Source organism: Alligator mississippiensis, chromosome 1 (assembly GCF_030867095.1).
Source record: "Alligator mississippiensis isolate rAllMis1 chromosome 1, rAllMis1, whole genome shotgun sequence".
Lineage (NCBI taxonomy): Eukaryota > Metazoa > Chordata > Crocodylia > Alligatoridae > Alligator > Alligator mississippiensis.
In genome coordinates this window covers 352,265,445-352,284,784 of record NC_081824.1, presented here as the reverse complement: position 1 = coordinate 352,284,784, position 19,340 = coordinate 352,265,445, and the positions used below count along the sequence as shown (strand labels likewise).

The following is a 19,340-nucleotide window of genomic DNA, read 5'->3' as shown; positions in this document are numbered from 1 at the left end:
ATTATTTAAAAAGTCACATCACAAACTACAACTACCAAAATATGAAGTAACCAAAACCCACGTTTGGCTCTTCAGTGCTTACATAGGCCATGGACAGGCATTATGTTTGTGCTAGGGGAAAGGTGTTTCTCTTGGTACAAAAAGGCAGCATACAGCCATTCAAGGGATCTCTTACAGAAGAGAGCTGCTTCTTCTACAAGAAATTTCTCTCTCTTCCAACCAGGACGATTCTTCCCTTGTGCACTAACTTGAATGGCTGAATGTTTCTCTACAGTGTTGAAGACACCCAGTATCCCACTCCCTGATAGCCACCCCATGGCCAAGCTGTGAGGGAGCCCTGTGGGGCTCTGTTGTTGGGTGCTAATGGTCTGGCAGTCAGTGTACAGACCCAGGTCACCCTGGATTTAGGCAAGGGGTGGAGGGAGGGTTATTTTCCCCAAGCTTGAACCAGTCCTGGGCGTCTGCCTCTGACCCCTAGATAGAGATATGAAGGCCCAGGAAAAAAATGGAATAATTTTGGGAAAAAACATACTTTTCCAAGGACTTTTTCTGTTTTTTTTTCCCAGTGGAAAAATTGGAATTTTTGAGAAAATCTAAAAAAAAAACAAAAAAAAACTTCTTATGAAATATTTTTTTAGAGCAATGAATGAAATGGTTTTTAAGACAAGGTTTTCAAATATTGTTTATTACAGCTGTCCCTTTACTCCCCCAAAATGATTTCTGATAACTATACAATATGAAGATGTTTTACGTAAGACAGTGTACAATATTAAATCATTACAATTTGTTTGTATGGTAGACATGATACAACTCCCAAATCCAAGATGCATTTCTTCCCCTAGAGAGTGCCGCTGTCTGTACATGAAAAGGAAGGAAGGATCCAGGGCCTCCTTTGCTTTTATATTTCTGCACTGCCTGCAGCCTTCCTTCTTTTGGTGACCTTTGATCTCAGGTTTGATGGAGATAGAGTAATATGTCCTCCTTCTGAGTCCTGACTAGGCCCCTGTACCTGGTGATCTCTCTCCTCAAAGTACTGGGAGTGGACACAGGCAGCTTATTGCCCTTCTTGCTTGTGAGAAGAAACTGCTAAATTCCTGTTGTCGGTAGCAAAGCTTCAGAAGGAAAAGAAACCTAATGATTTTGGTGGTGGAATGGAACCTGCCTCCTCCTGGACCCTGTGACGCCGAGGTCCACAGAAGTACCTAACAAACTGCCTCTAGTAAAACAAAGAAGCTGAAAGTAGACTTTTTGTTTAATGAAAGGTAAGAGGTTCAATTTCATTTAGTTTGGTATAGTAAACCATATTTTCAATTAGTATATTTTCATAATTTAATTCATAATGGAGTTCTTACCAATCTGATGCTTTCTTAGCAAATCACCCTGTACCCTTACCTTAGCAGTGAGGTGAGATCTGAGGGAAGGGGTGGTTCACAATTGTCTTACTGAGGAGGGCTCCCCTCCATCAATTACTACATTTTTCACATGCTGTAACCTAGCTGTTAAATTACTTATTTCTTTTTTTTCCCTCAGCAACATGGTGCAACCATCTTCTAACATATGGAAACATTTCCACGCTGCAACTGCAAGTCATTCTGAAAAAACCCTGTGTTTTGCAAATAATGTTAAATTAATTATGCATTTCCAAATGGTATCAGGATGACCAAACACATCCTTGCATGTATGAAGTGCACTGCAGACATTAAAAAAATCCTTCATGAGTGTGAGTGAAGTAGATCATGATGACAGTGAAAGTAGCACTTGCAAACATTCTCAATCCAGAAGTCCTTCTGCTTCTGTAACATCAGCATCACAAAGTCAACACCATAGGTAAACAGATATCTCAACCAACTGTATCCAAAAGACTCCCAATAACTTCATTTGTGGACAAGATGACACACGAAAAGCAAGAAAAAATTGACCAAGCTCTTGCAAGAGCAATATATGCTTCTGGGATGCCATTATCAATCACTGAAAATGCACTCACAGGCAGCATTTAAATTATTAAGACCATCATACCATTTGCCCAGCAGACATTCTTTGAGCAAGCCTCTTCTAGAGTCAGAATATGAACATGTAATGCAATCTGTGTATGAAAAAATCAACGAAGCACTCTGTCTTGCAGTACTTACTGATGGGTGGACAAACATACAGGGAGAAGGAATCATAAACTTTGTGATAACAACACCTCAACCAGTTTTTTATAAAAGAATTGAAACAGGAGAGAACAGACATACCACAGAGTATATCAGTAGTAAAATATGTGAAATCCTAAGATGATTGGGAGTGGTAAAGTATTTGCTTTGCTGACTGACAATGCAAGTAATATGAAAGCAGCATGGGAGATCATAATGGACAAATATCCACATCTTACCACAGTAGGATGTGTTTCCCATGGCCTAAACTTGCTGCTAAATGATTTCATGAAGTTGGACACACTGCAAAAGATCTATAATAGAGGGGAAAAAGTTATAAAATATATAAAAATCTACTCACATTGTAGCTGCAATCTTTAAGAAGCAGCAGGAAGAAAAGAATGGGAAGAATAAAATGGTGACACTCAAGCTTTGAGGTGGGTTGGTAATCTCATTTGAAAGTTTACTAAAAAGCAAAGAAACTCTTCAACAGTAGTAACTGAAGATCTTAAGGTAGTCCAAAGCATAAGGAATACTGTACTTGGTGAAGATGTCTTCTGGGTTCAGCTGCACAACTCTCTGAAGATTCTAAAGCCAATTTCTTCAGCAGTCGCTGCATCTGAATCAGTCAGTGTACTTTTATCATCCATTGTTTACCTAGTGGCCCAGATATACTTACATTGTCAAACACATTTGAGAGTATCTCAGCTTACATGTATGGAAGAAGGAAAAGTGAAAGACTTCATTCACAGGCGGAAGGAATTTTGTTGCCAATAAATTCATGTTGCTGCAAATCTTTTGGATCCAGGATTCAAAGGTAGAAATGTTAGTGATGATAGCCTTGTTACTGCATTTGACTGGATTACAAAACAAGCAACACACTTAGGACTTTATGTTGGCGAGGTACTTTCAAATGTTGAAGAATACAGAGCGTGGTCAGGTATTTGGTTCAGGAGTGCCAATCTGGGACTTTGCCAAGTATATTCCTTCTGCAGCATGGTGGCTGATGTACAACACAGCCTCTGACTGTACTTGCTTCTTGCCTTCTTCAGATTCCTCCATCTTCTGCGGCACACAAAAGAAAGTGGTCTATGTTTGGAACTATACACACCAAATCAAGAAATAAACTAACCTGTGAGAGAATAGAGAAGCTTGTTTCAATCAGTGCAAACCTTCAGTTTTCTGGAGTCCATGAAGATAAAAATGAAGGTTCAGATTCAGAATCAGAAAATATTGATATTTCAGAAATGGAGTTTGACTCAGATTAGATAATGAAACTTATGATGTTAATATTTCCAAGGATATATTTGATTAAGTGACATACAATGGATTTTTTTCTGAGCTCTTTTTCTAAAAATATGAGTTTCTTCTGTTTCTGGAGAATGCTGACTGTATGGAAGAGGCTTTCTAAGTCCAGATAATAAAAACTTCCTTTTATTTACTACAATGTTGATGGTTTCTATTTTAAACTTTTTTCCCCTAGTTTTCATGAACTGGCAACAACTAAGACATGCTCAAGTACCTTAGGGTGCAGCAGCTTGTACCTCCAGCTGTAACAATAATTACTACTAATTATTTTAAATGACTTCATTTTATTCAAATAATAATTAGGCATTTATACTTTTAAATTTCATAAATATACCAAACATTACAGCTCTATGTGCTAATTAAGTTATACATAATGTATTTCATGTTCTTAATGTAGTAAAGTAAATGCATATAGATAAGAAAATAAATATTGCATATATTTGAATTTTTCAAAAAGGGGGGTGGGGAAACAGGTTTTTTCCATACCTTCCGAATGTTCAGAAATTTTACATCTCGCCTCTTCCCTTGCACAGACCAGTTCCAGGGGTAATTTCTCACAGCTGGAACCAGTCTGCTTCCCATTCCATGCACCCTTCCCCCTCCCCTCCACCCCAGGCTGTCATCTCAGTTTCAGTGCCATTATTTAGGAATTTTTTTGCCCCAAAACTTCAATAAAAAAGCTATTTTTGGGGGGGGGGTAAACTTGTCCCTCTTGAAACTCACTTGTGGGTCTTGCAACATAGCATCCCTTTTCTTTATCCTTCCCCTGATTCCATTTCCCCACTCTTGTAACCCTCTAGGCTAAGTACCATCTGTCAAAAAGCCCCAGGCTGAATCAATTCAGTTTTCGCAGGTTAGCTAAGCTGTGTAGACTGAACCAGTAAGTAAGTGAACAGACTTTCACTTTTGTTTTTGGAAATGCAGCCCCATGCCTGCAGTGGCCCAAACCAGGAGCTGGGGGATGCTAGAGCACACCTCCCTGCTTGGTTGGCACAGACAGTTTGAGCCAGAGCTAGCCCTCCCATCCTGCGAGGGGTGGTGTATGGGGGAGGTGAAAAGCCTCCTGGGATGCTGGAGGACTGCAAGTTAACTTGAATCTGGAAGGGATCTGGAATAGAATTTCAGTAAACTGATTTAACCTAAATCAATTAAGTCTGATACTACATTCATCCAGGTTTATTGTAAACCGGTTTTGGCCACTTTGAAAGCGGTTTCTGCGCACTGAACTTCTGTTGTGTTTGAACCAGTTTCCAATGACTTATACCAGTTTATGTATAACTTCTATCCCTAGCCCTACACTTCCTACCAGCTTTGTTTCTCTTTCCTCTACATACCTATCTCCTTCTCCAACCAAAACAAATCCACATTCCATGTGGGTACCATCTGCTGTTGCCTCCTTATCTCTGAATGTATTTGTTCCCACCCTGTTTCCCTCCATGCCAATCACCTAAACCCCTTTCAGGCCACCATTTCTAAATGATTATTTCAGTTGCAATGCCTATTCCATAGTCTAGAACTCTGGCAACAACTGAGTATTGTCCATAACCTTCTGAAATTTTAAAGTCCATTTTTATGTGAACCTTTCTACCATATGCTGTCAGCAGCTATAAATGCTAGGTTCTGTATTTAGGGGTTCTTTTTTAAATTGCAAAACAAAACTGGCTTGGGTATCCACCCAAGAACAGGAAAGCCAAATACCTGGGTGCCTTCTGAGCAGTATTTATTCACTTACAAGCATAAGTCTGTAAATAAAACAAGAAAAGCATTTATTACAGAGGGAGAGAGCATGGCATTCATTTGGAAAAGCACAGCAACAGTAAGTCAATATTATGCAAATAGGATGTAAATCCCATGCCTGCAATATTTTTGGCAGTAGTCCTTCACATCATTTTTCCCACTTTGTAGGCTGAATGTCTAACGAATAAATATCCCTCCAATATAACACTTTTCCAGTCCATCCATTAACACCACTTATTTGTTACAAGACCTTAACAAAGTCCCAGCATCTGGAGGTGTATTCATATGGGCTTGCCTCCAACCCTACAGTGATGAAAATGTCTCTTGCTTCCATTAAGAAATATCTCACTGCCATCTCTGTGTTGTCTTGCCACTGTTGTTCTGTTGCTAGCCGCTACTTCACTGATATCTCATCTTGCCACTCTGCCTCTGGTTTACATGATAACTCTGTTCTGCTCCTCTGTGTACCTGATAAGAGTTGCATAGCACCCCTGCCATCTGTCCCACCTATCACTGGTCACAGCTCTACAGATGCTGGGTAGCAGGTGCCTTGCTTTTGCTGCTATTGTGTCCTTGTATTTCACTGCCACAGTAAATCAGAGTTCTACCCCCTAATCTAGCCTTAAGTGATTTCAGCCCTTAGTGATTTTGCTGCACAGAGACAACACCTCTTTTTTGCACTCTCTCTTCCTTTCTAGATGGGAGCTTTATACTAGGACTAAGTAAAGCTTCAGTTGATGATTTGATTTGGGGGAGATTAGGCCCGATTTAGCAGCTGAATCTCTGAATCTGAATTGAATCGGAAGACAAATAAAAAGGTCCAAATTGATCCAAAGCCTCTGAATCAATTCAGAAAAAGATTCGGAGGAGATTTGGCAATTCAGGCAGTCCCCGCTCACTGGTGCAGGGAGCTGGACCCAGACTCCATGCCAGTAAGTAGGGGGCAGGGAGGGGAAGGTTAGAGAAGGGGGGAAGGGCCCATGGGGGGGACCTCTGCCAGGCCCCATCCCCTGCCTGCTCCCCCAGCCCCCCTGAGCACCCCCCAGCCCCCACTTGCTCTCCCAGCACTGTCAAAAGCTGCCCCGCCTGGCCCCAGCATTCTACCACTTTAAAAAAAAAAAAAAAGCCCCGCACTCATCGGTTGCTACAGAGGCCATTGGGGCCTCGGGGCTTGTGGCAGAGCCCTCCCCCACACACAGTGCAGGGCAGTGGGGGGCAGCGGGTATCGCCCCCACTCTTGGCAGCAACTGGTGAGTGCAGGACTTTTTTGATTTTTAAGTACCAGGACACTTGGCCCAGGCATGGCAGCCATTGGCAGATCTAGAAGAGCTGGCAGGGGATGAGTCCTGTTCGATTTGGAGATTTGTCTGATCCACCAGCGGCCGAATCAGATTCAGCCAAATCAGTTTGGGATAGTGGTGATTCTAATCACCAAATCGAATCACTGTCCCCCAAATCAGCTGAATCTAAAATGAATACTAGCCACTTTGCACAGGCCTACTCTATACCTCCGCTACCTAGAGGGGAAACTTAGTGAAATCCATTCAGCTTTGTTTTTTAGGCTCCAGTGCTCAGTAAGGGGAAGGATTCAAACCCTGAAACTGCCTTCTAACAGCAAGATAAGAGAACCTTGCCTTTTAACTTCTTCACTTAGTAGGCATGCCTGGCTTTTGGCTCATTCCTGGATTACCCAAAATGGCAGGAGTAGATGGCAGGGGTGTTATGCAACTCTGTCAGGTTAGGTTGAGACTGCCCCCCTTCTCTCCCCTTCACTCGGGGCATATTTAGATACAAGTCTGTTACCCCTTTGTTCACACCATGATGATGGGGACATTTCCTCCTGCATGTAAGATCAGTAAATATAAATCCAAATGAGTATTTGTATTGGTATTTCCTGTGCAAATGAAGTTCACCAATAAATTATACAGGAGTTCCATCTTTCTGACATCCCAGCTAAAGGCTTTACATATGTTTTGAGAGCCAATTTCAGTGGTAATGTAAATGGTAGTATAATTTCCATATCAAGAAGCAACCAATGTAACTTGCCAAGAAGAGGGAAGGGCAGCAAAAACCATCAATTGAAGAGTCCCTGCCCTGCTCCCTAGATGTGCAAATTTGCAGTAATACTGATATTTTTTGTCTGTGTCAAATCATTATCTGGCTGTGTAGGATATTAGTTTCAGTTTTCGTAAGTTGTATATTGCACATTCTTACATCAAGTTTAGCCATATTTTTTTCTGTTTAGATATGTCATTTTCATGACCAAATAGGCAGATAAAGAGCAAGCTTATACATTGTTTACTTGTTTATATACTGTACCTTTTGATGTCATATTATATGAATAGCAAAACTGTTATATAAATAAAAAAAACTGCAAAGCCTTTGCTTAACTATTAAGTAAAGGCTTTGCAGCCATAAACTTTCTTAGTACTTTTTTTGTTGTTTGGAGGGGTATGTGTAACTAAAAGCTAATGAGTGTAAGAGAGGTTGACAACTTTGGTTTTGTTCCTGATTTGCTGTCAGAGCACGTTTAGCATGTTAAAAAATGGAGAAGAGTTACTTGCATCATTAGACTAAGCAATAGTTCTAGGACTAAATCCTTCACTTAGTAGGTTTACACCAACTGCTCCTCAATTAAACATCTAACTGGATGGTGTTGCAATATAAACCTAGTTCAGTGAATGGCCAGAACTCGGATATGTGTGAAACTGTTGAGTGCGACAGGGGTACCTTGAATATCAGTTATCAGCTGCATGATTCTGAGAAGGTTGCTTATCAGCAAGTTTGTGTGAATGAGTTTGCAAAAATCAACTTGTAATATTTAAATTTGGTTTGTAAATTTTGAGCTAGTTTGTTTCTTCAAGGGTGTGCCTGTATATGTATAGGTACCTATGATGTTTGCTGTCAGTAATGTAATGTGGCATGACTATAAAAAAGCAGTAGTATCACAAACACTTTAATACTCTTTTTATATGTATATTTTTTAGTACACATTTTGGAACTTTGTACCGAAGAACTTGTTTGAGCAATTCAGAAGAATAGCTAACTTTTATTTTCTCATCATTTTTCTTGTTCAGGTAAGCCATTCCCATTTCTTTAATAATTTACGCACCTTCTGGAAAAATATTTTTGGAAGAGTTTTAAAAAAACTCCACTATTTTCAGACTCACCACTTTGATGACAGGGAGAAATAGATCATTGAGTTTCAGTAGTCAGCAACGTTGCTGATCAATTAAAAATTAGCTCTTTAACACATGTCCAGGTTACTAATATCAGTCCAACCCAGGGAAAAATGGTACAGTTGTTACGATCTGATGATTAATGTGTCATAAAACATGGGTTTTTGAAAATTTGTAGTGAACAGCTGCTTAAAGGATGCACTCCTTCAGGCTCCTCAGTTGAATTGGGGAAGGGTTACGGATATTATTTAAAAGTGCCACCACCATAGTTGGCATGTTGATGATGTTCATTATAACTGCTATAGTCTCAATGTGTATGGAGAGAGCTCCAGCTAAAAGTAGTAGTCAGCCCGAATCAATGTGGGCTAACAGACTAATATAGGGGGCATTAACATGATCATTGTCTAAGATTACATATTTGAGTAATTGGAGGCTGTCAGTTTTTTAGGCTTCATAATTCTGCAGCTTTCCTTGCTATTTCATGCACTAAATGTAATAGAGGTACATTAAGTTTGAACAAAAGACTCTTGCAGGAGTTTGCTTGCTTATTTGTCTGGATAGCTACAAGTTATAGTGATGCAGATTCTTGGAACAGTATTGAGAGATAAGGATTTGGGGACCAGAACATGGAACAGTTTTGATTTTTATCCTTGACCCGGAACCCTACGTCTGTTTTGCTTTCTTACCATCTAATTGCAAAAGTTCTCAGTAGTTTTGTGGAATTTTTTCTTTGATGAGAGCTATGATGGCAGCATGTGTGGGTCTGCTTTAACTGCCAACAATTACTAGATCATTTTCCTTCTAAAGCAGCCACTATCTTATTTCCAGTTAGTGTAACCTTTGTTTATTGAGCACTTGAAGAAAAAGGTGAGCACTCCAGCCCACATTTTAACTTTTTAGAGTAGTGAAGTGTTTAGCTAGAACTTAACAGTTCTTCCAAATTACAAACAAGCTTTCAGATTGAAGAAAAGTCTTAGGAATAATTTATTAGGTTACCTACCCTGTGTAGGGGAGGAGATCTGGGTGCACTGGTACTTTTATTGAATTTTTTATAGAGGTGCACCGATAAATTGGTCTGATATCGGATAGGCACCAATATAAAGAAAATGAACTGTATTGGAAATCAACCTGACGTGGCTGATAAATGCCCGTGCATGCATGCAGCCACAGCACAGCACGTAGACAGCGAGGTGCACAGTCTGGCAACTTGGAGAGCTGTGTGCAGCTGGTAAATCTGTTGTGGGTGCGGGGGGCAGATCAGTGCTCCCCATGGTGAGGGAGGGAGTGGGGCTGGGGTTCAAGTAGGGGATAGGGCAGGCACTGCCCAGCTGGGGTAGGGCAGGGCGCAGGATGGAGCCACAGCTCGTCTGGGAGGTGTGGGGAGAGCAGGGTGGCTCCTGCCACTGCACACACCCCAGGAGAGCATGGTGGGGGGCATGTGCCCCTGGATCTGCATGGGATGCAGGTGGGGTGGACTGCAGTTGCGGGCTGGGGCCGGGGCTGTGCTGGGCTCTTCCCAGTATGTGGGGCGGGGCAGGAGCTGGGCCAGGGTGGTGCTGGGGTCAGGTGGTGGTGGCGCTGGGGGGGCAGTGAAGGGGCTACAGTGAAATTTGGGGTGGCTGCAGCCCCCTCCCAGCACTGCCACTGCCTGCCCTGAGCACAGTCCCAGCCCAGGCTTTGACCCTCCCCCTCACATGCCAGGAAGAGCCCAGCACAGCCCCAGCCTGCAGCTGCAGGCCACGCCGCCCACATCCCACACAAATCTAGGGGACACCGATCCTACACCCACCCCACCCCGGCTCAGCAGCGCCTGCCCTAGCCCCAACCCCAGCCCCACTCCCTCCCTTACCACAGGAGGCGTTGATCTGCCCCCCCACACCCCTTCCCTCCCACCTCCCCTTTTACTACAACAGACTTACCAGCTGCACGGAGCTGTATTGGAAATCGGATCAGTATCAACAGTTACGCCTCCTTAAAAATCAGCTATTGGCCCTCAATCTCTATTGGTGCACCCCTAATTTTTTATGTTCAGAGTACCACATGGTTATTATTAGCCAATCATCTCATAATGCCACTATGTAAATATTATCTACATTTTAGACCCAGGGAAAATTAGAGCAAATAAGAAGTGATTTGCTCACAGTTACACATAGTAAGCTAGGAGCAGAATTCTGGCTTCCTGTCCTTACCACTAAGATCATTCCCTCTCATCTGGTTTCATTAAATAATTCTTCTACCAAAAAAGTCCCAGGGGGTGGGAAGGGTGGGAATCAGAAAAGCAGGCCTTAGACATTTCCAGAAGTCTAACTTATATGCTCTTGCTTAACTGAGTATATCTACAAAAATAGATGGATGTGTTTACATACATTTCTAAACACAGCAAAAGGAACATATTTTTATAAAGACAAATTACATTTATTTCTTAGTGTATTTAATTTTTTTTAATAGTAAGCTTCCATATGTGTGGTTATACTAGTCTATTTTAAAATATAACCCAAATGTTTTGCTTGGAAAACTGAATATTGTTGTATAAATGTATGTAAACAGTTTGCTTTGGTTGGGGGGCTTTTTGTGTTGCAGTTAATTATTGATACACCAACCAGTCCGGTAACAAGTGGACTTCCACTGTTGTTTGTCATCACTGTAACAGCTATCAAACAGGTGAGAATTTTATGAACAAAAAAGTAAAATTGAAAGTTGCACAGATGTGTTATGTTAGAATTCCTTCCTTTCTTAACTGTTCCTCTTACTTTGGCTTAGGGTATAGGGAAAAGGAAAAGTCTTTTTTATTTTTTTCATTCTCTGAGAACTTTATTTTTTATTCTTTGACTCTGTGGTGTATTATGCACAATGCTATTGTTTTAAAAATTTTGGCTTTCATTTACTCAACAAAACCTTCAAAATGTTTCATAATATAATTTTATTTATTGTCACTGTGCTTCAAGGAATAGTTTACCCAGTTGAATCAATTAAATTAGTTCGCAAATATTTATTCAGCTATATCTTAAAGATTTTTTTCTAAAAAAATAGAGAGAGAGAGCATGTTAGCCTGAGGTCAGGCAAAAGGCAGGGCAGTGTGGCATCTTAGTTTCTAGAGTGCTACCCTGTGTTATAAAAATGAAAATGCATAGGTGCAGAATATCATAATTAAGTTATGGAACAAAACCGTGATTCTTATTTGTGAGGAAATGTCGTCAATAGTGTTACAGTATGTACAGTCTGCATACATTACTCCCACAAGAAGGGCATTCAAGGTTATTTGAATCGGACTCATTTTTGCTAAAGTTCATTGCCAGTTTATAATGAAATACTTATGGACCTTTTAAATATTTGCTGATTGCACAATATAAAAATCCCTCAAATTTAATTAAAAAATGATTCTATGAAACCTAAAATAATAATGAAGTGGATACTTGCCATATAATGTATTAGGATCCTCCATAACAAAGGTTGGGCTATTCAAATAGAATAACATTTATGCTCATATGGACTTGTATTGGTCTGGCCTGACATTTTTTCTGATTTTCAAATTAGCATTAATTTAAGGGAATGGATTATGGCAATTTGTTGTTTCATGACCCCATTTCTTCAGTGGTCTCAGTTAATACAAACTGCTGCCCCTGTGAAATCCCACTGAAACTCCAAAAAACCATACATGAATATAAAGATCAATCTTAAATCAAGAATATCTTCAGTAGTTTGGGGCCTAAATGAATATAGCTTTACCATGAAGTTTCTATTTATTTTTGTGACTTCTTCTAATCAGTTCAGACTGATGGCTTTTCCTTCTGTAGATCTGCTGTGCAGGATGTTAATACTATAAAGATACTAGAATTTCATATGAGTTAAACATGCCCAACCTGTCCTTTTTCAAACACCCAGGCCATGTCCAAACGTGTGAACATTTGGTTCTCCAGGGACAACTAGCTGTGGCATACCTTGTGCCACTGCTAGTTGTCCTTGGGGAACACCTGTGCCATGTGCGCTCTGGCAAATTACTTTGGGTGGGATAGGGGAAGCCGGGGCCAGCAGTGGGCTGGCCCCAGCAGCCCTACCTGGGGCCCTGGAGGCAGCAGCAAAAGCAATCCCGCTGCTTAGAGAGATGTCTTTGAGAACGTAGGTCATCAAGAAAGATTCTTGTCAGAACTCTCCCTGTATCAGTTGAAAATGTTTGACTTGCCTGAGTTTGAGGGTGATGATCATAGCGATGAACTCAAAAATGTGATTTCCACTGTGCTCTACTGGGATAACTAAGTGTGACTGTGGGTTTTTTTACTTCATGTGCTTGATGAAGAAGTCAGAGTGTTCACTATAAATTTCTCATTCAGTAATTCTAAAAGAAACTACAAACAGAAATATTTTGCTTCTTCACTCTGGATGATTCACCCCACTCTTCAGCCAAGTTCAGCACTGTTTGTGATAGATGGCTGAGGAACACAGTAAACTAGCATTTTGTGTGTGGATTTCCCACACCAAGATCTGAGGGATTATTTTTGTAATATCTTATTGTAGATAAATAGCAGTCAAACAGACTGAATTACTATGATGTACTGTGCAAAGCTTCAAGGGACTAGACATATTCTCCTATTTCAGAAGGAACAGCTGTTGCAGATTTGACCTGCTTATATTTTCTGCAGTTAAAACTACTATACATTACATTAATACTTTTACATCTACATCAGTTCTCTTTTCACTTCTCTATTCACTTTTTACTTTTATTTACTTCTCTATTCACTTCTGGTTGCAGTTCACATTGTTGATATTGTTTTATGCTGGGATTTTCAAATGTGCTTAAGAAAAAAAAATTCTGTTGAATTTCAGTGACATTTAAGCATCTTGGATCCCTCTTAAAATCTCAGTCTTAAACACCAAATAGCATAAGTCCTAGATGTCCAAAGAATCATCCCTTTCTTAATTATAAATATTGACATATTTATAATTGACATTAGTTAATTGCAGTTACCAAGGGCTTCCTTTTGAGTTGAAGGTCATGCATCCTGTAGTTTTCTTTGCCTGATGATGAAAAGAAGTCTGAGGAGTCTGAGTGCTAGTGACACTTGTTTACTTGGGCCTTGACATGTAATATCTTTTGTTTTTTAATTTTTGCATACATTCCCAGATATGTAATGAGTGTGTTTCTAGAAAGTCAAAGATAAAAACAGAGCTGACAAATGAATTTCCTTTCCTAAAAAAAGCTGAAAACCTATGCTTAAATAAAGAGTGGTAAGTTGTGACATGCATTGCTAGTAGCTGTTGCTTTTTTTCCAATTGCAGTTCATCACAAACAAGTGTGCTGAATTCTGCCTCTGGATGTATAGCATCAATTGCCTCATATCTAGAGATTTCCAGGGAATTTAAAGCAAAAGACTTGCTTAGGTCTGCTCTTTGTTTAAATGCCAATTCCACCATCTGGTCTTTTTGCCCACAAAGGGATTGACACAATAGAAATTTGGAGAAGAGAATTAGAGGGGAGAAACTTTCTCCCAAAACAATTTATCCATTCATTTTTTTGCCACTTTAACACGAATAAGCTAGTTAAACAAGTGATATTTATGTGTTTGTATAATATGGCTATACAAACTTAAAATAATTGTTCCTATCAGATCTTCAGTCATTTTTATATTTATCCCTGTTGCATACCATGAACTAGTGAAATAATTAGCAACCAAATAAGCACTAGTCTGCAAAGTCTTTGTCAATTTATACCTGACCATTGGTGTGCTGTTTTTAAGCCCAACACTAGTGTCCCCAGTGTGCCATTCAACTTGACCATGGAGCCTCTGGATGTTGAGCCCAGTAATCCCAAATCTGTTCCCTTTCTTCTTTGTTCTAAACATCCATTCTTATAGATCAGTGGTTTTCAAATGTCCTAAAGTCACATAACCCTTTCCTATTGTTGCTTCTGCTGTGGAGCTCCTACCCCTGTCCTAAAGAATGAAATCAGTCCAGGCAACCTGGCCTGGCAATGACCGCACACTGTCTTCCAGCCGGCTCTGCCATTACCCCCAATTTCTTTGTGGAAGCCAGATGACCTGTCGCAAAACCCCAAGATTCTGTGGAACACAGTTTGAAAACCACTGTTGTAGACATACTTCTGAGCACATGTGAAACAAGCTGAGATAAAGGAAACTCCCTGTTCTTCAGAGACCAAGAATGTTCCTTCATTTTTTCACTGCTCTGCTCACTCCATTGGATTGTTTTCACTCACATTATTAACACACACATTACTTCTTTTCATGTTATTAACACACATTTAATTTTCTGAATAGTAAATTGTTCATGGTGATATTTTTTATTATTTTATCATTATTTCATTTTTAGTAATGGATTTTTTTTTTATTATTCTTGTAAAATAGATCTAATCTGAAACTTCAAAGTAGAGTTCACGTCACTATGTTTTCTTAACTTTATTCCATTCCATTTCACTGTTTTCTAGGGTTATGAAGATTGGCTTAGACATAAAGCAGACAATGCAATGAACCAATGCCCTGTTCATTTCATTCAGCATGGCAAACTGGTTAGAAAGCAAAGCCGAAAATTAAGAGTAAGTAACAACTATTACCAAATACTTTTTAGGGGGTTAGGCTTTAGTTCCCTTCCCCACCCCAAATTAGACAAAAATATAATAGCACAAGTTTACAGTATTTATAATATAAACATGGAAATTCAAACTAGAAAAAAAATTGATTACACTTGAATAAAATGTTTTAGGAAGTTTTAAAACTCTTTCCTCGTTGCTTTGCTAGGCTCTGCACCTAGCATGTGCCTTTCATTTTCCAATTGATAACATCTATTCTTCACATCAACTTTCATTCATTGTTTGTCTTCTGTTCTCATCCACATTGTTGTTGTTTTCAGTAGGACAGCAATAAAGATGAGCAAGGCAGACCCTCTTGATCCAGTTTTGAGGAGCAATCCATGGATTATTTCCAATTCTTGTAAAAACAATAGAGCCCAAAATATAACATTTCATACATTACTAGCCACTGTAAAGCCTCTCTTTGGAGATGAAGGAGTTACACCTTTGTCCCCTGTGTTTATGATAATTTGGGTTTATTATCAAAATCCATGTAAATGTCTGTGAGCAAAATAACTTGGCCTTCTGATTTATTTTTCAGAACCTCACAGTTTTAGATGATTGATATTCCAAGCAAAGTGGGGAGGGTTGTTTGGTTTTTTTATTTGTTTGCTTTTGTTTTTGTGTTAGTGCTTCCTGTTTTGACATGACCAACTCTAAAGTTTTCTTTGAAGAGTGCCTGAGACATCCATTTGGGCATTATTATCTCTTCATTAGTCTTTTGAGTAACTTGAAAATTGAGAACATGCATATTTAATGTTAAATCTGTGTTACCAGTCCTTGCCACTGCAGTGGTGGCAGTCACTTTCCTCAGAGCAGCAGTGGCTCTACGGCACTTGACTGCAGTAAGCAGAGCTATAGTCCCAAGCCCTAGATGGGCTACAGTTTTGCCTCTCCGCGGGAGTGCCAGATGCTTTCCCTCTTTCTATCTTGAAGAGGGGGAATGGAGAGCAGAGCAGTATGGGATGCTGGAGGACCAAGAGACCCTCTGTAGTTCTGTATGTAACTGAACAGATATGCATACTAAAAACCAGCCCTACAAAGGAGTTTATGTTTAAAACAGGAACATTCTGGTGAAAGATCCACCATTTTTAGATCCACCATCTCTGTGGCACTACAGACAGCCTGAATGCTTTCAGTATCACTCTAAGGGAGGATATAGCAATGCACATGTAATGTGTGTCCAAGGCCTAAATTATCACCTTTTCACTTCCTTCATCTTCCCTTTACTCCTTTTGAAATAGCTGTTTTTAGGGACTAATTTACAAAAGAGCCCTTGGCAAAAAGCCCTGAGAGATATTTTTGAATAAAGAAAATATATACAGTTAACTGGCTAAAATTTTATGACCTGTTTTTATATAGGAAGTCACACTGTGTATAGTCCCTTCTGGCCTAAACATATATGAACCTATGAAACTTGATCAAAATAAAAAAAACAAACCCCTGAAAACAAGAAGAAAATTTTTCCTTTTAATGGTTTAATTTATTTTTCACCAGGGCATTAGCAAATGGCACTAATGAGCATAAATTTTTGGTTGACAGATTGCTTCTGTCAGGGTTTCTGTTTCTTTTATATTCCTTCTTGAATTAATTCTTGACCTTCAGTTTAGATTATTAATTCCTATTCTGGTAGGCTTTTGTCACTAGAAATTGCTATATCAGCTCAAGTAATTGGTTTTTCTTTGGCTTTTTAAAAAAAAATCTTTCCCTAATACAGGAGTGGGCAAAATAGTGGAGCTGGCCAGCAGCTGGACTCCATTTCCCAGCAGCCCCTGCCTCTGTTGCTGCAGATGGTTTCCATGGAAACCCCAGGAGTGATAGTGTGGGGCCAGGGTTTCCATGGAGACAAAACCCAGCAGCACTTACAGGGCTGGTGGCTGGGCAGGAAGCTGCTTCAGAGCTGGGGCTGGGATCTTGCAGTGGTCACAGCATAGTGTTGAGTTCAGGCAGAGCTGTGATCCACTGCCTGTATGCCCCTGCCCGGGGTGTGCAGGGGGCAGATCGCAGCTCTGCCCTGGCTCTGGACTGCATCGTCATTGCTGCAAGATCCCGGTCACAGAGTAGCTCCCCACCCAGCTGCATGCCCAACCGGCGCTGCTGGGGCCAGTCTTCATGGAAACTCTGGCCCTGCACTGCCATGGCACAACTGCTCCTGGAGTCTCCATGGAAACTGGTCATAGTGACACAGGCAGGGGCTTCTGGGAAATGGATTCTACTATGGGCCCAATCCAGTCCATGGGCTGAACTTTGCCTGCCTTTGCCCTAATGACATGGCTTGTAGAGTGAACCTCGTTAGAATCACTAATAATAAGTTCTGGTTTGTAACTCTCAAAAGTCAGGATACTCTTCATTTTCATAAACCACCTTCGGAATTTCACTTTACAATGTGCAGGTACATGAAGTGGCCAGCTAAAACAACCATTTGGGTTGTACTTGTTCATTCCTTAGTTTTATTGCCACAGATATCAAGCTTGTCTCCTCAGTAGAGTTTAGGACTACTTCTTTGGCAGTGACTAATCAAATGAGTTTTGGAGCAGTGTTTAGCTTCAAATACTTACTTCTAAGAGAAGTGTAAAAGCCCTATTGAAGGCAATTAAAAAACTTAAGGCTCTTTGGATTCACTGATGAAAAAGAAAGGTGGTGACACAGATTGCAGCCTTGTGACAACCAAACAGAATGGAAGAAGCAAGGATTTTAGATTAATTAGACCTCAGTGCAAACACAAGTCAATGGTAATATGCCTCAGTGTAGCACCCTGATTTGTATGGAGATTCCTGTTTCAGGCAGTCATTGATGTCTCAGTTCTTTAGTAACAGAATATTTAGGAAATGGAGGACAACTTAAGGTTGACTCCTACTAGGCCCCTGGCAGATGTTATAATTAAGGCACCATAAATAGTAAGCCTGTCATACATTAATGACACAACAAAACAGAAAACTGGCCACAAAAATATTCCACAAAGGATGTATAATATTTTCATGGCTTATTTCCATCATACCTTAAATTGAACATGTGGCAGGGTAACCAAAGACGACTCAAAACTCTGGTGTAGTTCCTGGCTCCAGGACCCCAATGGAGTCTTAAGTTTATCAGGGGTGACCACCAGTATCTGGGGGAACGTTTGTTCACCATAGCGCCCCAAGGGATGACGACTAGGTCAAATGGTCATAAACTACTACAAGACCGTTTCAGGCTGGACATAAGGAAGAATTTCTTTACTGTCCGAGCCCCCAAGGTCTGGAACAGCCTGCCACTGGAGGTGGTTCAAGCGCCTTCATTGAACACCTTCAAGACGAAACTGGATGCTTATCTTGCTGGGATCCTATGACCCCAGCTGACTTCCTGCCCTTTGGGCAGGGGGCTGGACTCGATGATCTTCCGAGGTCCCTTCCAGCCCTAATGTCTATGAAATCATAGAAAATGAGGGTTGGAAGGGACCTCAGGTGGTCATCTAGTCCAACCCCCTGCTCAAAGCAGGACCAGCCCCAGCTAGATAATTCCAGCTAGGGTTTTGTTGAGCTGAGCCTTAAAAACCTCCAAAGCTGGACACCACCTTTCTAGGTAACCTGTTCTAATGCTTCACTGCCTCCTAGTGAGAAAGTTTTTCCTAATATCCAACCTAAACCTCCCTTCCTGCCATGTAAGACCATTGTTCCTTGTTCTTTCATCTGTCACCACTGAGAACAGTCTAGCTCCATCCTATTTGGAACCCCTTTCAGGTAGTTGAAGGCTGCTATTAAATCTCTCCTCAGTCTTCTCTTCTGCAGACTAAATAAGCCTGGTTCCATCAGGCTCTCCTCATAACTCCCAGCCCTCTAACCATTGTATTTCCTTCCACTGGATTCTCTCCAACTTGTCCACACCCTTTCTATATTGGGGGCCCAAAACTGGATACACTACTCCAGATGTGGTCTCAACAGTGCAGAATATAGGGGAATCATCAGTTTCCCCAATCTATTAGCAACTGTCCTACTATTGCAGCCCAGTATGGTGTTGGCCTTCTTGGCAAGAAGGGCATATTGCTGACTCCTATCCAGCTTCTTGTTCACTGTAACCCCCAAGTCCTTTTCTGCAGAGCTGCTGCTTAATCAATTGGTCCCAAACCTGTAGCAGTGCATGGGATTGTTCTGTCCTAAAGTCTTGACCTGGCCCCAGTGTGGTCCAGGGGCTAAGACTGACAATCAGGGGGACTGCTTAGATTCAACTAGGCTGTGAGCACTGGGCTTTCTTTGCTGGTGCAGGAGGACGGGAGCATTATTCCAGATGCCTCCTGGACTTCAGACTCCTCCAGACTCTGAGATCCGATTCCAAAAAAAATGCCATTCATGCTCTGATTGTTGGAATCTGAGATCATGTCCCATTGTGCCATTAAATGAATGTGTGCCAGTGGCCCTAGTGGTAGAGGGG

At 40.8% G+C, this 19,340-nt stretch overlaps 1 protein-coding gene across 5 annotated transcripts in view; it reads left to right on the top strand.

Annotated features, from left to right (window-relative positions):
* The window catches only part of ATP11A (ATPase phospholipid transporting 11A), a 228,990-nt gene that overhangs the window by 125,523 nt on the left and 84,127 nt on the right, over nucleotides 1-19,340 (top strand). For 4 of the 5 annotated variants that reach the window (XM_019484962.2, XM_059721064.1, XM_059721066.1 and 1 more), the window contains exons 3-5: nucleotides 8,165-8,254; nucleotides 10,937-11,017; nucleotides 14,793-14,900. In XM_019484962.2, the coding sequence (XP_019340507.1) occupies nucleotides 8,165-8,254; nucleotides 10,937-11,017; nucleotides 14,793-14,900 (279 nt within the window). The remainder of the gene's footprint in view (nucleotides 1-8,164; nucleotides 8,255-10,936; nucleotides 11,018-14,792; nucleotides 14,901-19,340) is intronic. The other variant, XM_059721065.1, reaches the window with a different exon arrangement.